Raw genomic sequence first — 18,257 nt, forward strand, 5'->3', positions numbered from 1 at the left:
TGAAAAATATACACTTTGTTAGGATCAGAAATGTATTTCTCCTAGTAGAATATTCCAAGGCAAATATAATAAATGATTATGTTAACTATATAACCTGTCCTTCAAACTGCACTTTAGAGAATGAAATAGGGTACCATTTACAAATGAATTAGAGCATCGAGCATAAACCAAGATTGTCTTGAATATACCAGGATGTATGATTCAAGCAGTGGTAAAGGAGAAAACCTTAGGAAGAAATAAAGCAGAAGGTAAGTCAGAGAAGGTAAGCTAGGAAGTTGGGCAACTGCCTGACTTCAGAATAATTTATTTTTATTCAGTTTAGCTTATATTTATGTATTTATTCATTTATTTATTTGATTATTGGCTATAAATGGAGAAATTGAGAGAAGAAGAAGATCTAAAGAAGGAAAGAGACAGAGAGACAACTCCAGCCGTGCTTCATCACTTGTGAACCTTTCCCCCTAAAGATGGAGACCAGGGGCTTGAACCTGGGTCCTTGCACACTGTAATGTGTGCCCTTAACCAGGTGCACCACCGCCTAGCCCCCAGTTTAGCTTCATTATGTTGCAGTATTATAAATTCTCATATCAGACACAGAGCATGTTCACTGAACCGTCAACTGAAAGTCAAATTAAGTAATCTTTAGATTAATAACTTTTAATTGTTCATAACATTTATCCCCCCTTGAATAAAATGGATAATTGAGAATTGATTGGATAAACAAGAGAAACAGAAGAAGCACTAAAAGCTAATTTCATTTCTGGAACATACAGTACAATAATGAGCTATGATACTAGGCCACCATAAAACAATTACCAAATATCACAGTATATTTGGAACTAACCCTAGCTGAAATATATATGGTATTCCTCTAATAATAATGAAAAGTCAGGAAGCATATAAATGTTAATATTTAAGCAGAGAAATTAGTTGGAAGGAAATATAATAAACTCCAAATATACTGTGCACACCATCCAGATGTTTATAGTAGCTGTAACATTTAACCTTATCAAAGTCTATCATATTCCCTAACTAAACACAGAAGACAAATTTTAGTGTTGACTTTGCTCTCCATAGAAGTAAAAAAAAAAAATCCCTAATGCGAATAAAAATGAAAATCAGAAGTGGAAATATGTTCATTTTTCATTTTTAATATAAATTAAAACTGATATTCAAAAATATTATTCATTATTCACCACCCCCAGGAAAACTTTCTTTAGTATTCCAATAAATTTATTTAACATGCCAATATACATTCCCGTGCAAGAAATGAGATGGATGATAGTGTAAACTAACACTGAAAAATAAAGTTAAAACTAAGAGCAGTTAAATCTAAGTTTCTGTGTACACTGAACCCCAAAATTCTTTTGTTTCCTAGCTACACCTGCATTATTCCTCTGCATTTTTAGAACATATATAATGCATGTGTATACTGGAGTTAATAGCTTCAGGGAACTTGAACTCTTTGATGATGTCTTATGCTGAATAAATGACCACTACAGAAAGAGGCATGCTTGGGTAGATAAGACAAGGTGATCATATAAAGCACTTAAAACACCATCCAACAAAATGCTGCTGTCTTGCATCAAATAGTGCTGACAATTTATCTGGTGCTCAATTTTTACAAAGGCCTATGTTTATTAACATGAAAACTTGAGGAAGAAAAAGTATAGAAATCAAAAAGAAACACTTGTGTCTGCTTCAAATAAAATGATGAAAGTGATAATTAACTGGATTATAGAGCATCATTTTATTTATTATATAATAAAGGTCTTAATTAACATAGCATGTTTTGCTTGAAATTTTTCTTACTTCTGAGGAAAGGAACTGCTAGCTTCATTAGAAACAGAGTAGTGTATTTTACAAGATGAAAATTTTACAGGTGGGAAATTAAAAAAGAGCAGAAAAATGGTTTTCCCAAGCAAAGTCACACATTCTTGTACAGCATACCTAAATACTGAAAACATAAGTATTGATTCCAATGTCAAGACTTTTCTGGTAATATGTATTTCTACTACATGTTTTAACTGATTTTCTTATTTTTAATATCAATAGCAAATAAACATTTGCATCCAAATTTCAGTTTAAATAGACAAGCTTCTCCAAATTTTCTCTTTTTAAAAATATTTTTAAACTTATTTGGATAGAGACAGAAAGAAATTGAGAGAGAAGGGGCAAATAGAAAGAGACCTACTGCACCGTTTCACCAACAGAGAGACTTTCCCCCTACAGGTAGAGACTAGGGGATTGAACCTAGGTTCTTATGCATATGTGCTCTTTTAGTGTTCTACCAACTGGCCCTCTTAGGCTGAATTTTCTAAAACACCATAAAAATTTGAAATCTGGGAGTTGGACAGTAGCGCAGCAAGTTAAGCGCAAGTGGCACAAAGTGCAAGGACCGGAGAAAGGATCCTGGTTCGAGCCCCAGCTCCCCACATGCAAGGGAGTCGCTTCACAAGCAGTGAGGTAGGTCTGCAGGTGTCTTTCTCTCCTCCTCTCTGTCTTCCCCTCCTCTCTCCATTTCTCTCTGTCCTATCCAACAACGACAGCAATAAGAATTACAGCCATAAAGCAACAAGGGCAACAAAAAGGGAATAAATAAATAAATAATTTTTTTAAAAAAAATTGAAATCTGGGGCTGGGGAGAGAGAAAACTGGTTATGCAAAAGACTCTCATGCCTGAGATTCCAAGATCCCTGGTTCAATCACCAATACCATCATAAACCAGAACTAAGCAATACTCTGGTCTGATCTTTCTCTCCTCCCCCACACTAAAAAAAAATAATAATAAGTATTTTATAAAAGGTTTGGAATCTGGTCATGAAAATATTTTGTATTTCTGTGAGTTTTTAAGCATCATACAATTACTGGTGCTCTATTTTCTTCTTATACTTACAACCATGGTGTCTAATTCTTTGTTTAGAAGCATTTTTAGAATGCAAATATAAGACTTTGTCACATGAACATCTTGGCAACAACCATCACATTTCACTATAGAAATGAGATATGAAGTTTCATTAGAAACCATCTGCCAAGAGAAAAGGACTACACAAATGCAATGTTTAGGCCTCAAAATATCTCCCACTATTGAAGTTCCCTTTTCTCAAGACTGTGGGAGACCCACTTCCTCTCCATCAAAATTTTTTTAAGTAGATTTACTTAGGTCTGGAGAAGAAAGCACATATATTATAATGAGTTAACAATAACCATAAGGGGGGAAAAGTGGGGAGGTGGATAGTTCGTAATCAGGGTCCACTGACAAGTTTAGGAATACATTTATATAACTTGAGTTCATTCAGACTGAATGTATTAGGAAAACTGCAATCAGAAAATTACTCTTCCTTGCCCAAGTACGTTTACAGAAGGCAATAGAAACAGTGCTTCTTGGTCAACAATTTGTTTGGCTTTGTATGTTAACTCTCTTTTCAACCACTAGGTTCCAGATGCTAGTATGATGCCAACCAGACTTCTCTAGACAGACAACCCCACCAATGTGTCCTGGAGCTCTGCTTACCCAGAGCCCTTTCCCACTAGGGAAAGAGAGAGACAGGCTGGGAGTATGGATCGACCTGTCAACACCCATGTTCAGCGGGAAGCAATTACAGAAGCCAGACCTTCCACCTTCTGCACCCCATAATGACCCTGGATCCGAGGTATAAAGAATAGGAAAGCTATCAGGGGAGGGGATGGGATATAGAGTTCTGGTGGTGGGAATTGTGTGGAGTTGTACCTCTCTTATACTATGGCTTACTTAATGTTTCCTTTTTATAAATAAAAAAATTAATAATAAGAAAAAAAAGAATAGGAAAGCTATCGGGGAGGGGATGGGATAAGGAGTTTGCCATATGGGATAAGGAGTTCTGGTGGTGGGAATGTGTGGAGTTGTACCCCTCTTACCCTATGGTTTCTGTCAGTGTTTCCTTTTTATAAATGAAAAATTAAAAAAAAAAAAGAAAAAAGAAACAGTGCTTCCAAATGACAGAAATCTCAGAGTAGCTTCAGTCCATCCTTAAGAAAACTGATGACCCCAAAGGAGAAATGACTTGCTTAAGTGCCTGAAGGCAATGGTTTTGAGCCAAACCTAGAAAAGCAGTTTTTCTGAAAGTTGTACCTCATTTAAATTGTAAAGTAGTGTTGAATTAAATAACTGAGGGGAAAGCAATGTTTACTGACTAGTAAGCAAGCAGTTTTTTTAATTAATAATTTTAATAGTCCCACACAAGGTATTCTAAATGGTTATTACTCTCGTTTTTCTCAAGGTCCTTCTCAAAGCCTGTTGAGGTAAATGGAAATATTCCAAGCATGACTCGGCAGGGTGGTAGTAGTGGTGGTGGTGGTGGTCAAGGTGGTGAGGCTTGTACTTAGAATGAACATGTTCAGTGAACAAAATTTTAAAAGTCCTAGTAGAGTGCACACAGATGACCTAACCAAATAAAGAGTTAATTGAAGGATCTCACTATCCCACTTCCCTGTAAATAATCAATGGAAGCCTTTTTTTTTTTCTTTTTTAGCAATACAAAATGTCACCACAGGCTGACGCTCTTTCTACAACCTCCCCATGGATGCTGAGCACATAGTTCACTGCCTTTATCTCCGAAATCAGTTCCCATGGCTGATAAAGTTTCCTCCTCCTCCCTTCTAAATAGGTTACATGATATGCCACCCCCCACACCCCACCCCCTGTAAATCAGTGGTTCGGTAGTGCTTACAGACCCAAAGAACTGCAGGAGCACTTTCACAAACTGTAATCTCTATCTTCTAGGTCTGGACACACACACTATTAAAAGTGCCCCGGAAATGAAGGGCACCGACGCGGCTCAGCCTCTTTCACTATTAACACCAACTGGCACAGCAGCCACCGAACTCTACCAGGCCGCGGGCTCGGAACCAAGCCCACTGGCGGCCGGGGGCACATGTCCTAAATCTAGACACAGCGCCAAGGGTGCCATAATCCTTTATTTTTAAAACACCCTGCCTTCGTGCCGACAATTTCGCGCCAACGTCAGCTCCGTGGCTCCAATAAAACTACGGATCTGATCTGGAGGTCTAGGGCTTTCTCTATCCCAGATGTGCAGCAGCTGGCTGGGCTGCGAGACTGCTACCCTCGCGCAGAATGCGCTCAGCCAGGTGCAGATGAGCAGCGTCTGTTGGGACCACCGAGGACTTGACAATGAAGTAGAACTAAAAGCAAAACCATTCCCCTTTGAGCAGTTAAATGTGCAGAAAAACCTGTCCTCCGAGGTAGCCCAACCGAAAATAAATTCCAGCGCCACCGCATGGAAAGGAAACTGGGTGTGTTTGTGGTCTGGGGTGGAAGAGAGGGGGTGTAGGTGAGATTACAGCTCAATGTGGCCAGAGCGTTCAACAGAAAGGCATCTTGTGGGCGTAAGGATCTTTACATTTTACAAACTATCCCCTGCCCCCAGTCCTACCTTCTTCCCTCTCAGCTCCAAAGTGAGTGTCGTCCCTCCCCCTTGGGAGGTTTGGGATGGTGAAAAATTGCCAGTAGCGCAGTGGCAAACACAAGGGGTCACGGTCACCTTTTCCCGCCTCCCTGGTGTGCTCACTCCACTCCACCTGCTTTAAGCCGGGTTCAACCGCCAGTTTCAGTCTCCTCCCGGGAGCCAGTGAATTGTCACAGGCACCTCTTTCCCCAGTCTTAGAACAGCAGGTGAGCTCATTACTTCATCCAGAACTGTAACTTGAATACAGAGATCCGGGGAGCGCACCCCCACCACCCCCAAACACGAACATACAACGGCAGCAAGCAGGTGCGATCAGCTCTGGCTCTAAGCCCCCAATCAACCCTGCCCCTCCCTTTTCCTGGGAGAAACCTAGAAACTTTAAACCTCTGCCTTTAGCTTGCCAACAACCAAGGGATATGCAGGAAATTAAGCAGCAAACCATCACCACCAACAACAAAAAGAGTTCCTTCTTTGACTTAAAAAAAATAATAATAAAGGGTAAGAGACCAAATGGGAGTTGAAGTAACAGGAAGTCGGAGTTTTACTTGCCACTGTGTGTGTGGCTACGAAACAAAACTTCAAAGAAAGAGGGGGGAACTCCCCTCCCCAATATTTCTTCCTCTGTAGTGGGGAAATGAGCCTGCCTATGCCATCCAGAGAAGGCGAGCCCGGAGAAAACCCCGTTAGGACCAGCTGGTGTCAGTCGCGCGGTGGGTCTCAAATGACAGCACCTGGGGATGTCCCTCTGCTTGAGGATAGGGATTCTCAGCGAGATATTTTAGTTGTCGGGGGTTTTGCTCCCAGCTCCCTCTCAAAACACACACACACACACACACACACACACACACACACACACACACACACACACACACACACACACACGACTGAGAACTGAAGCGCCCCTGGAAATGTTACCAACCCCTCACTAAGGTCTCACAAATCTGACTGCAAATTCCAATACAGGCTGAGTCGCCTGCCTGCTGTCACCCACCACTCACCCACAAAATGGTGGGAGTAGATGGGGGTGGGGGGGGCGACATTAAAGCACGATGTGAGCTTTAGGGGTTGCTGTTGGAGAGAGTAATGCAAGTCTTTTTTCCGCTCTTTTACCCCCTCGCTCTTCTACCCCCCTCTCAACCCTCATCTCAAACATAAGGGGAAGTTAGCAGAAGGTTGATCATGATCAAGAGCGGGCAGCTCTGTAGCCTCCGAGAGCTAAGCGAAAGGAAAACTGCCCGGAGCGCAGTGACGTGGACTTTGAGAGCCAGCAACCGGGGGACTGACTCCCAGACCCCAGGAGCTCGTCTCCTAGGAGGTGGTCTCGCACGGCGGGAGAGGAGAGACCCAGAGAAATCCTACCCCAGTGCTCGGGCAGCCGGATCTCCGGCCGCACCCAAAGTTCCAGCGCCCCCCCGCAAACTTGAGCTCCACGCACCGAGTCCAAGTACGCGGCCCAGGTGGCTAAACCCCAGCCAGCGCTCCGGTCACCCGACGCCCCGGGGTGCACCGCTGGGGGTGGGGAGCAAGGCCCAGACTAGGAAGTCCTGAAATTGCCCCGAAACCCCACCCCAGCACCCTCACCCCCACCCGAATGCAGCCGGGGCTACTCCGAGGGCCCCCACTTACCTGGCCTGAGGACAGCGGCAGAGATCAAGAGGCAGAAGACCAGACGGCTGGAGGGGGCCGCCTTCGAAGCCATATTCCTCCTCCTCCGGGACCTCCGACTGAGTCCTCGCCGCAGGAGGGGGCGTCGTCCCGGGCCCCAAGCTGCCCGCGCGCTCGCGGGTCGGGACGCGGCGGGTAGCGGCTTCCCCCGCACACTGAGCCCCCGGGGCTGGAGCGCTGCACCTTCGGGTCTCCGCTGCACGCAACTTTCCACCGTGCAAGTGAGACCCAACTCCTCCCCTCTCCCTTTCCACAAACCCGCCCTAGGCGCCCTAGGAAGCAGCTCCTCCTGGGACCAGCGACTCCCTTCTTCCTGGGAAGAAGACACTTGAGTAATTCGCAGAGGTGTACGTGTTTCTTTTAGGTTGATCTGTTATGTTCCGTGTCTCGGAAGAAGAATAGTCAAGGTAGTGTGTGCATTAAAAAAAAGAAAGAAAAAAAGCCCAATGCTAGGAAGGAATCGACAGGGGGTGGTGGTGGTGGTAATTGAGGGGCGGCGGGTCTCGGCGGTCTCCTCAGGAGGCAGCAGCGGTGGCAGGGACGGCAGTGGCAGTGACAGCAGCGGAGGCAGCGGCGGTCTCGGAGCTGCTGAGTGGGACGACTGGAAGGCGTGTGTGTAAGCTGCCTCTCTCCTCCTCCCCCACCCGCCTCCTTCTTCCCTCCTCTCTCCTCCCCGCTTCCCTGGACGCAGAGCCGAGCAGGTGGTTGGAGCGCGGCTCTGCAGCCTAGAGGCGCTGCAGGACCGAGTCCGAATCGGAGCGCGGTTCTGGAACTCCGCTGGGGAACCGCGCGAGGCGGGACGCGAGCCCCGGGTGGGCGGGGACTTGTCGGCGCACCGCCCGTGGCCACGCCCGCCGAGAGGGAACTGGAGCCGCGCGCGCCCGCCGCGTGTGTTGCCGCAGCTTCGCTTCCCTGAACCTTGCGCGCGCTGAGGCGCTACTGCGGCTTTCCACTGCACTCTTTCCCAGCCGACCTGGCCGCGGGCCAAAAAGCCAAATTGCCCAGATGTCCATCCCTTTGGCAGGCTCCTCTGGGATGTTCTTGACCTTAAAGCTGCAGCTTTCTCACAGGGCGAAAGAGGGGGGCGCTCACCGGGCACGCGCACCTAGGGGTCTAAAGGCAGGAATGGAGCAGAAGGATGGGACTGGACTGACTCCTAATCCAGTGCCACAACCTCTACCTTCCCTCCCCCCACCCCAACACTACCCTCTAGGACACTGCTTTGGAGATAAGATCACTTGAATCCACCGACTGCTGGGTAACAAATCGAAAATATTTACTCTTTCCCCGGGGAAATTAAATCAGGAATTTCTCGACCATACTTCATCACACGGATTTTCCCAGTGTCTAACAAGAGAGGACGGAATGCATACCTCTTACTTTGAATTAAATGATGATTTTAAATTCAGAAAATCCTCAAATTACTCAGATTAAAAGTCAAGCCCCTCCCAGTCCCAGAAAGTGAGGTATCTCGGTAGATTTGGAACAGCTTCTCAGTCCAGTGCAGAACATCAGGAAGCGGTGTCTGTTTAGATCAGACAGAGTGAAGGAGGATTTTCTTCTAGAAGACGAAGGGGGTGCTGACGAAGTCCTAAATTGCTGTAAATCTAGGATGCTGGACCACATCCTCGATTCCTCATCCCGAAGCTTAGTAAAGTATTGGTCCCTGAACAAATTCCCAAAGGCATTAAATAGCTTTTCGGGTATCCTAGGATCACCCCTGTGTGAGACAGATCTCCAGCAGAGAATGCGCTCTAGTCATCCTCACGCTTTCATCTGATGTCTTGGAATCAGGGACTAGAGGTGGGTGAGGGCAGTTGTCCGAAGCTTAATAAACCGCACATGTTCAGACACACACAGAGACTTTTGTAATATGCCCTTACTAATGTGATGTTTTGGACTGACTTTTAAGTACATCTCTCTTAGAGAGATGTACTTAAAAGTATTGACATTAAAAATGTCAATATTTAATGTCAATACTAGTATTGACATTAAAAATGAAAAGTCAACAGCATGTCCCACATGGGGGGGGGGGAGAGGAGGAAGAGGGGAGAGAGGGGCTTGGGGGTGGGGTCCACAGTTTAGTTAGTTTAGTTACATAGGAGGAGGGTCACTTAGAAGATGTTATTGTGATTTACTGGGCTCTGTGATTTCTAGAGCCATCCTTTCATGTATTCCCAATGCTTTATGTCACTGTCCTTTACTGGATGTAGCAGTCATGAACTGTGTCATATCCAAGGTGCTCCAGTAGTCTACATCTAACACGCCAATGAACTGGTAGGAGACTATGAAAGCTTTGACTAACAGGCATATTCTCCTGGATTCTCTGTCATTATTTCCTGGTTTTATTCCTCATCTCAGCAATCAATATGGTTGATTTACATAATAATGCGAAATGAGCAAGAAATCTCTGTGAGGGACAATATAATCTCCACCCTTAGAATTGTCACAGAAGGCGCACGTATTTCCAATGTAAGGAGAGCTTACTGACACTCAAAAGTGCATGGAAAAATTAAAATGAGTTCAATTTGAAAAAGCACTATAACTGACACCACAGAAATCCAGAAAATCATGTGAAACTTCTATGAAGAACTATATGCCACCAAGCTAGAAAATCTGGAAGAAATGGAAGAATTCTTAGAAACATATGCCCTACCAAAACTGAACCAAGAAGACCTACAAAACCTAAATGCACCAATCACAGACAAAGAAATCGAAACCGTTATTAAGAATCTCCCCAACAACAAAAGTCCTGGACCAGATGGCTGCACAAATGAATTCTACAAAACCTTCAGGAAACAGTTAATACCTATACTTCTAAAGCTTTTCCATAAGATCAAAGAAACAGGAACACTCCCTTCCACCTTCTATGAAGCCAACATCACTCTGATACCAAAAGCAGATAGAGACACAACAAAAAAGGAAAACTACAGACCAATATCTCTGATGAACATAGATGCCAAAATATTAAACAAGATCTTGGCCAACCGGATACAGCAGTATATCAAAAAGATTGTTCATCATGACCAAGTGGGATTTATCCCAGGAATGCAAGGCTGGTTCAGCATATGCAAGTCAGTCAATGTCATTCACCACATCAATAAAAGCAAAGCCAAAAACCACATGATTATCTCAATAGATGCAGAGAAAGCCTTTGACAAAATCCAACACCCATTCGCGCTCAAAACTTTACAAAAAATGGGAATAGACAGGAAATTCCTCAAGATAGTGGAGTCCATATACAGCAGACCTACAGCCAACATCATATTAAACAAAAAGAAGCTGAAAGCATTTCCCCTTAGATCAGGGACTAGACAGGGCTGTCCACTATCTCCATTACTCTTCAACATAGTGTTGGAAGTTCTTGCCATAGAAATCAGGCAAGAGAAAGGAATCAAAGGAATACAGATTGGAAGGGAAGAAGTCAAGCTCTCACTATTTGCAGATGATATGATAGTATACATAAAAAAAACCTCAAGAATCCAGCAGAAAACTACTAGAAGTTATTAGGCAATATAGCAAGGTGTCAGGCTACAAAATCAATGTAGAAAAATCAGTGGCATTTCTCTATGCAAACACTAAATCTGAAGACCAAGACATCCAGAAATCACTCCCATTCACTGTTGCAACAAAATCAATAAAATACCTAGGAATAAAGCTGACCAAAGAAGTGAGACTTGTATACTGAAAACTATGAGTCATTATTCAAGGAAATAGAAACTGATACCAAGAAATGGAAAGACATCCCATGCTCATGGATCGGAAGAATAAATATCATCAAAATGAATATTCTCCCCAGAGCCATATACAAATTTAATGCAATACCCATCAAAGTATCACCAAGCTTCTTTAAGAGAATACAACAAAAACTACAATCATTTATCTGGAACCAGAAAACACCTAGAATTGCCAAAACCATCTTGAGGAAAAGAAACAGAAATGGAGGCATCACCCTGCCAGATCTCAAGCTATATTATAAGGCCATCATCATCAAAATAGCCTGCTACTGGAACAAAAATAGGCACACAGACCAGTGGAACAGAACTGAAAGCCCAGATCTAAACCCCCACACCTATGGACATCTAATCTTTGATAAGGGAGCCCAGAGTATTAAATGGTGCTGGGAAAACTGGGTTGTAACATGCAGAAAATGAAATTGAACTGCCTTATCTCACCAGAAACAAGTCAACTCCAAATGGATCAAGGACCTGGATGTGAGACTGGAAACTATCAAATACCTAGAGGAAAACATTGGTGGAACATTTTCCCACCTAAAAATCAAGGGCATCTTTAATGAAACAAACCCAATTGCAAGGAAGACTAAAGCAGAAACAAACCAATGGGACTACATCAAATTGAAAAGCTTCTGCACAGCCAAAGAAACTATCACACAAACAAAGGGACCCCTTACAGAATGGGAGAAGATCTTCACATGCCATACATCAGACAAGAGACTAATAACCAAAATATACAAAGAGCTCAGCAAACTTAGCAGCAAAAAAGCAAATGACCCCATCCATAAATGGACAGAGTATATGAACAAGACAATCACTTCAGAGGAGATACAAAAGGCTAACAAACATATGAAAAACTGCTCCAGGTCTCTGATTGTCAGAGAAATGCAAATTAAGACAACACTGAGATACCACCTCACCCCTGTGAGAATGGCATACATCAAAAAGGACAGCAGCTGGGGGTCGGGCAGTGGCACAGTGGCACAAAGCGCAGGGACCAGCATAAGGATTCCGGTTCGAGCCCTCAGCTCCCCACCTGCAGGGGAGTCACTTCACAGGCAGTGGAGCAGGTCTGCAGGTGTCTATCTTTCTCTCCCCCTCTCTGTCTTCCCCTCCTCTATCCATTTCTCTCTGTCCTATCCAACAATAAACAACATCAACAATGGCAACAATAATAACCACAACGAGGCTACAACAACAAGGGCAACAAAAAAGGGGAAAAAATGGCCTCCAAGAGCGGTGGATTCATGGTGCAGGCACCGAGCCCAGCAATAACCCTGGAGGGAAAAAAAAAAGAATAGCAGCAACAAATGTTGGAGATGCTGTGGAGACAGAGGAACCCTTCTGCACTGCTTGTGGGAATGTAAATTGGTCTAGCCCCTATGGAGAGCAGTCTGGAGAACTCTCACAAGGCTAGACATGGACCTTCCATATGACCCAGTAATTCCTCTCCTCGGGATATACCCCAAGGATTCCATAATGCCCAATCAAAAAGATAGATGTGTACACTTATGTTCATAGCAGCACAATTCATAATAGCTAAAACCTGGAAGGAACCCGGGTGCCCAACAACAGATGAGTGGCTGAGAAAGCTGTGGTATATATACACAATGGAATACTATGCAGCTATTAAGAACAATGAACCCACCTTCTCTGACCCATCTTGGATGGAGCTAGAAGGAATTATGTTAAGAGACCTAAGTGAAAGACAAAGATGAGTATGGGATGATCCAACTCATCAACAGAAGTTGAGAAAGAAGAACAGAAAGGGAAACTAAAACAGGATCTGATTAAATTGAGAGTAGGGCACCAAACTAAAAACCCTGTGGTGAGGGGGAGGGTAGACATTCTGCTTCCTGAGGCAGCAGGGATTGGGGTTGGGGGTGGGTGGGTGGGATGGGACACAGTCTTTTGGTGGTGGGAATGGTGTTTATGTACACTCCTATTGAAGTGTAGTCATATAAACCACTATTCAATTAATATGAGGGGAAAACTGATCATATGTCTGGAACTTTTTAAAACACAGACTGAGTCTTTTTAATACACAGGCTGAGTATTTGATATGTTGACTCTTTCAGAAGCCTAGAGAGGGAGAACAGAAGCAACCGGTGGCACCGCTATGTACAAGATTCTGGGTATTATACAGCAAACTCTGGCAAAGGGACTTTTCAAAGTTAACGCAATTACCAAATAATGAGATGATAACTATAACTATCCATTGTCTTCTTGAACCCTAAGACAGCAGGAACCTCACATTTCCACTATAGAGCCATATCTCCCCCAGTTCTGGAAACTTAGGGTGGGTCTCACTTTCCTGTATGCTTCTCTCAATTCATACCAAGTGATATTGCACCCACCGATCGCAACCTAGTCAACACAACGAGTGCCACCCCAGCATGCTTCACTTCAGACTGCGTCCAGAGACTTCAGGAGAGGAATGACAACCCTTCAGCTTCATCACTCAGGTGAGACCTTTCCTTTCACAGTATTCTCTAATTCCATTCCAGGTGGTCCACTCTCCAATAAAGTCCCCAAACCTAGATATAGACTAGGTCCCCTGAGGTAGAGCATAGAGCATATGTTCACACGTGTCCATAAACCAGGGAAAAATATATACCTGAAAGCAGAAGTACAAAAGAGTCTGCAGAGAGTACCCCGCCCCCAACACTTCATCTGCACTATTCCAGCCTTTAGGTCCATGATTGTTCAACAATTTGTTTGGCTTTGTATGTTAACTCTCTTTTCAGCCACCAGGTCCCAAATGCCAGCATAATGCTGACCAGACTTCCCTGGACTGACGACCCCCACCAATATGCCCTGGAGCTCTGCTTCTCCAGAGACACACCCTACTAGGGAAAGAGAGAGGTAGACTGGGTGTATGGACCAACCAGTCAACATCCATGTTCAGCGGGGAAGCAATTACAGAAGCCAGACCTTCCACCTTCTGCAACCCACAAGGACCCTGGGTCCATACTCCCAGAGGGATAGAGAATGGGAAAGCTATCAGGGAGGGGATGGGTTATGGAAATAGGGTGGTGGGAATTGTGTGGAGTTGTACACCTCCCATCCTATGGTTTTGCTAATGTCTCCTTTCTTAAATAAAAAAATAAAAATAAATAAATAAATAAATAAATAAAAGCAAAAAAAAAAAAAAAAGCACTATGGGGGCCAGGCTGTGGCACACTCATATCACCATGCACAAAGACCCAGGTTCGAGCCCATTCTCCACCTGCAGGGGTAATGCTTCATGAATGAATGGTAAGTAGGTCTGCAGGTGTCAGTCTTTCTCTTTCCCTCTCTGTCTCCTCTTCTCTCTCAATTTCTTTCTGTCCTATTCAATAAAATGGAAAATAATGGCCACCAGGAGCAGTGTATTCACAGTGCTGGCATTGAGCCCCAGCAATAACCCTGGAGGCAAAAAAAAAAAAATCCACAAAACATACCTTTACCTGTACCTGTACCTGTACCTGTACCTGTACCTGTACCTGTACCTGTACCTGTACCTGTACCTGTACCTGTACCACCCCACTCCTCCAAGGCAGCTTCCATCTGTGCTGCCACCCCTCCTGGTAAAGAGAGAAGGAACTGACCTTGAGCCTCTTAGGGACCCTGGGGAGGTCACCCTGGGACTGGAGTCACTGTGGGAGGGTGGGAGGAGGGGCCTGACCCAGGGTGGAAGCTGCAGAAATGTGGGGAGGATAGTCAGAAGTCCAGGCCATCCCTCCCTAATTCCCATTTTGAACCTTGGAGATCAAATATCCTGGGCCCTCACCTGCCCCCAGACACCTTTCATCTTCTAGGGGAATCTAAACATTACTAGTCTTTTTCTTTCTCCTCTTCCTTCTCCTCCTCCTTTTCCTCTTCCTCCTCTTCTTCCTCCTCCTCCTCCATTATTGAGACTTTACCACACCAGGCCAACTTTTTTGGATAGAAAGACAGAGACTGAGATAGAGAGACAGAGGAAAACACCACAGCACCAAAAAAAGCTTCCTTCAGTGCAGTAGGAGACAGGCTCAAACCTGGGTCATACCTATAACCAAGTAAGTACACCATCCAACTGAGTTCTCTTGCAGGCTTTATGTTACTGACACCTTTTTTTAAATTAACATCTTTTCTTGAGGGCGAGGGGAGAGGGGGGAAAGGAAGGGGAAGAGGGAGGAGGAGAAGAAGAGGAGAATGAGAATACATGAGACTCTCATGTGAAATGATAGCACACATATCGTGAACAAATTTCTCTTTCTTTCCCCCCGATTAACCAATTTTATGATTACTTTATTTGCCTAGACTTGAAGAACCTAAAGGAGCACCACATTTCTTTTGTTTCTTCTTTTATAATTTATTTTTTAAAATCCTTTTATTTTGACAGAGCAGAGGGAAATTGAGAGGGGAGAGGAAGATACAGAGGGAAAGAGAAATGGTGACTGACACCTACAGCACTGCTTTTCCACTTAGGAAGTTTTCATTAAAGCAGTGGAGGACTGAGGGCTTGAACCTGGGTCCTTGCATATGGTACTGTATGTGCTTATCCTGGTGTGCTGCTACCCAACTCCAGCATCACATTTCTTTTTCTTATCCACACCATCCACAGGACTCATTATAATACACTCTGCTTGTAAGATATGTCAAATAATAAGTAAATGTTTTTTTTTATTGGGAGAGTAGCTTGACTTAAACATTAATTTGCTACCCTCCCAATATGTTAATAAAGTCTTCATCTTCAAAAACATTTTCCTTGAGGACATTAACTAATGAGGCATTTCATTCTATCTTTATAAATCAGGTACGGTACATATGAGACTATTTCTAGTCTGAACTAATTAATAAGGATAGTATTTTTCTTTTGTTTATTTTATTTTTAAATATTTGATTTTTAAAAATTTCTTGATAGAGGGGGGTCGGGCGGTGGCGCAGTGGGTTAAGCGCATGTGGCGCAAAGCGTAGGGACCGGCGTAAGGATCCCCGTTCGAGCCCCCGGCTCCCCACCTGCAGGGGAGCCGCTTCACAGCCGGTGAAGCAGGTCTGCAGGTGTCTATTTTTCTCTCCCCTTCTCTATCTTCCCCTCCTCTCTCCATTTCTCTCTGTCCTATTCAACAACGAATTGCATCAACAAGGGCAATAATAATAGCCACAACGAAGCTACAACAAGGGCAACAAAAGGGGGAAAAAAATGGCCTCCAGGAGCGGTGGATTCATGGTGCAGGCACCTGGAAGAGGAAAAAAAAAAAAATTCTTGATAGAGACATAGAGAAATTGAGAAGGACTGAAACTGAGAATTGAGATTGAAAGAGAGAGGAAAAGAGAGAAAAACACTTGCTATACTGTTTTACCACAAGTGAAGCTTCCCACCTTGCAGGTAGAACCAGGGGCTTAAATATTTATTTGTGAAGGGGGAAGCCTCACACATGCACAATTCATCACTCTAAATCACTTTTTCATTTAGAAAGGAAGAGAGAGAGAGAGAGAGAGAGAATGAGAATTACCACAGCACCAGAGCTTCCTCTGATTCCATAGCATGGGTTTTTTTTTTTTTTTTAAACCTGAACTGAACAAATGACAAGGCAAGTGCCCAAACTAGTAAACTATCTCTCTGGCCCTAAGTTAACAGTCTGAAATAAATATAGTGTAGGGAATAAAGTATTTGTCATTCAAAATCTGGGAAAGATTAAATCCATTTTAGTTTGCTTTTAAGAGGAAGAGCATTAGCAGATGTATTTGGATAACAATTTTTTTCTATGACTGAGAAAAGTAGTATTAAACTGGTATTTTTTTTAGACAGTTTCATCATGCATTGGAGCATCAGGATAGGTATTTCTTATTGCAAGATCTAAAATTAATAATGTTCAGGCAGGGAAAACATTTCATGTTACTTGAAACACGAGAACAGCTTTGCATCTTAAATACAAAACAATTTGTCATCAATCAGGACAGTACGCTTTACATCAGTAACACAGCAGTGCAGGTTTCTGTAGTGTAGTGGTTATCACGTTCGCCTGACATCCGTAACACAGCAGCACAGCACTCAAGGCCCCAGAGGCTCAGGTCAGGACTGTCTGTCTTGTACTAAAGCCATCAGTATATGACAACATAACTAGACCAGGTAAATAAACACTTGAAGAGTTGATTTTTTTTTCACCCTCTTTGAATTAATGTTAAAAATTTCTCTTTGGAAATGAAATTTCACCAAAGATAGCTTTAGAGACTGATGATATGCATTCCTTAGTACATCATAGTATTTTGTGTGTTGTTCCAGTTCTGCAAAGCCAGTGTGCAATTCAAGGGCATGCAACATGTCTGATTCACTTTCTTCCTCCTGTTAAAAGTGGAGGGATAGAGAATGGCAAGAAAACTCGGAGATGGCTAAATTCATGCTATATAGGAATTTTGCTTGAAGGGACTCCAAATGGCATCAAGCTACAGAAAAATCCCTCTGTCATAAGAATGTGAAAAAGATGGGAAGCCCTCAGATGCATGCAATTTTGGGTCAAGTCAATTGGGACACTGCACTGCCATATGTATTTTTTTTTCATGCTGAGCAAATCCCAAATGGCAAACTATGCCTATTCACAGTCACCTGAGCTGTTTTAATCCATGACAATTTATGGATGTGGATGGAACTAAGGGAAGACCCAGAAGACCACAGACCTGGGTGCAGTGTTCTGACACTCATCTGCTAAGAATATCTTCATCATTTTTTTCCCAGTAAACTTTATGTCAATATGCTGAAGGTTCTGTGATCTGAAATTCTTTCCCAAGGCACAGGCAAAAAGCCAGAAAGTCCAAAGGGGTTCCTGGTAACCCTGATAATGAACCACACTTTCTTCGATGATTACAATTTTGCAAATATACTGGGGACTCCAACATCAATAGTTATGAATGAATAGGTAGGGAGAAAAAGTTCTTCATAAAGAAGGATGTTCAGGGCTAGATGGTGGCTTACCTGGTTGGGTTCACATGTCACAATGTATAAGGACCTGGGATTGAGCCCCAGGTCCCCACCTGCAGTCGGTAAGCTTCATATGTGGTGAAGCAGGGCTGCAGGTGTCTCTCTGTCTCTCTCCCTCTCTATCACCCTTCCCTCTCGATTTCTGGCTATCTCTATCCAATAAATAAATAAAGATAATTAAAAAATTGAAACAAAACAAAGATGCTCTTCTTTATAAAATAAGACATAAATAGCAAATCAATAATTAGAATGTAAATTATAGAAACAAATTTATCAGAGAGCGTAATGTAAGATGAAAAGAGTTTCTATTGAGCCCTCAGGTATTAGTTTAATATGATTCTGGCACCAATTTTGATGTGTGGGGCTTTCCTTTCTACCATAAAGCAATTATGGAACACCAGTTGGGCATTCCATAATTCAAATTAATTAAGCACTCTCAAACTAGAGATA

At 43.3% G+C, this 18,257-nt stretch overlaps 1 protein-coding gene across 2 annotated transcripts in view; it reads right to left on the bottom strand.

Annotated features, from left to right (window-relative positions):
• ALCAM (activated leukocyte cell adhesion molecule) overlaps positions 1–7,901 on the bottom strand; it is a 209,172-nt gene extending 201,271 nt beyond the window's left edge. Inside the window, exon 1 of one of the 2 annotated variants that reach the window (XM_016187702.2) lies at positions 7,092–7,901. In XM_016187702.2, coding sequence (XP_016043188.1) covers positions 7,092–7,164 — 73 coding nt within the window. In that variant the 5' untranslated portion in view covers positions 7,165–7,901. The remainder of the gene's footprint in view (positions 1–7,091) is intronic. The other variant, XM_016187703.2, reaches the window with a different exon arrangement.
• Between the last annotated feature and the right edge of the window lie 10,356 nt (positions 7,902–18,257).

This window comes from Erinaceus europaeus, chromosome 9 (genome assembly GCF_950295315.1).
Source record: "Erinaceus europaeus chromosome 9, mEriEur2.1, whole genome shotgun sequence".
NCBI classification, from domain to species: Eukaryota; Metazoa; Chordata; class Mammalia; order Eulipotyphla; family Erinaceidae; genus Erinaceus; species Erinaceus europaeus.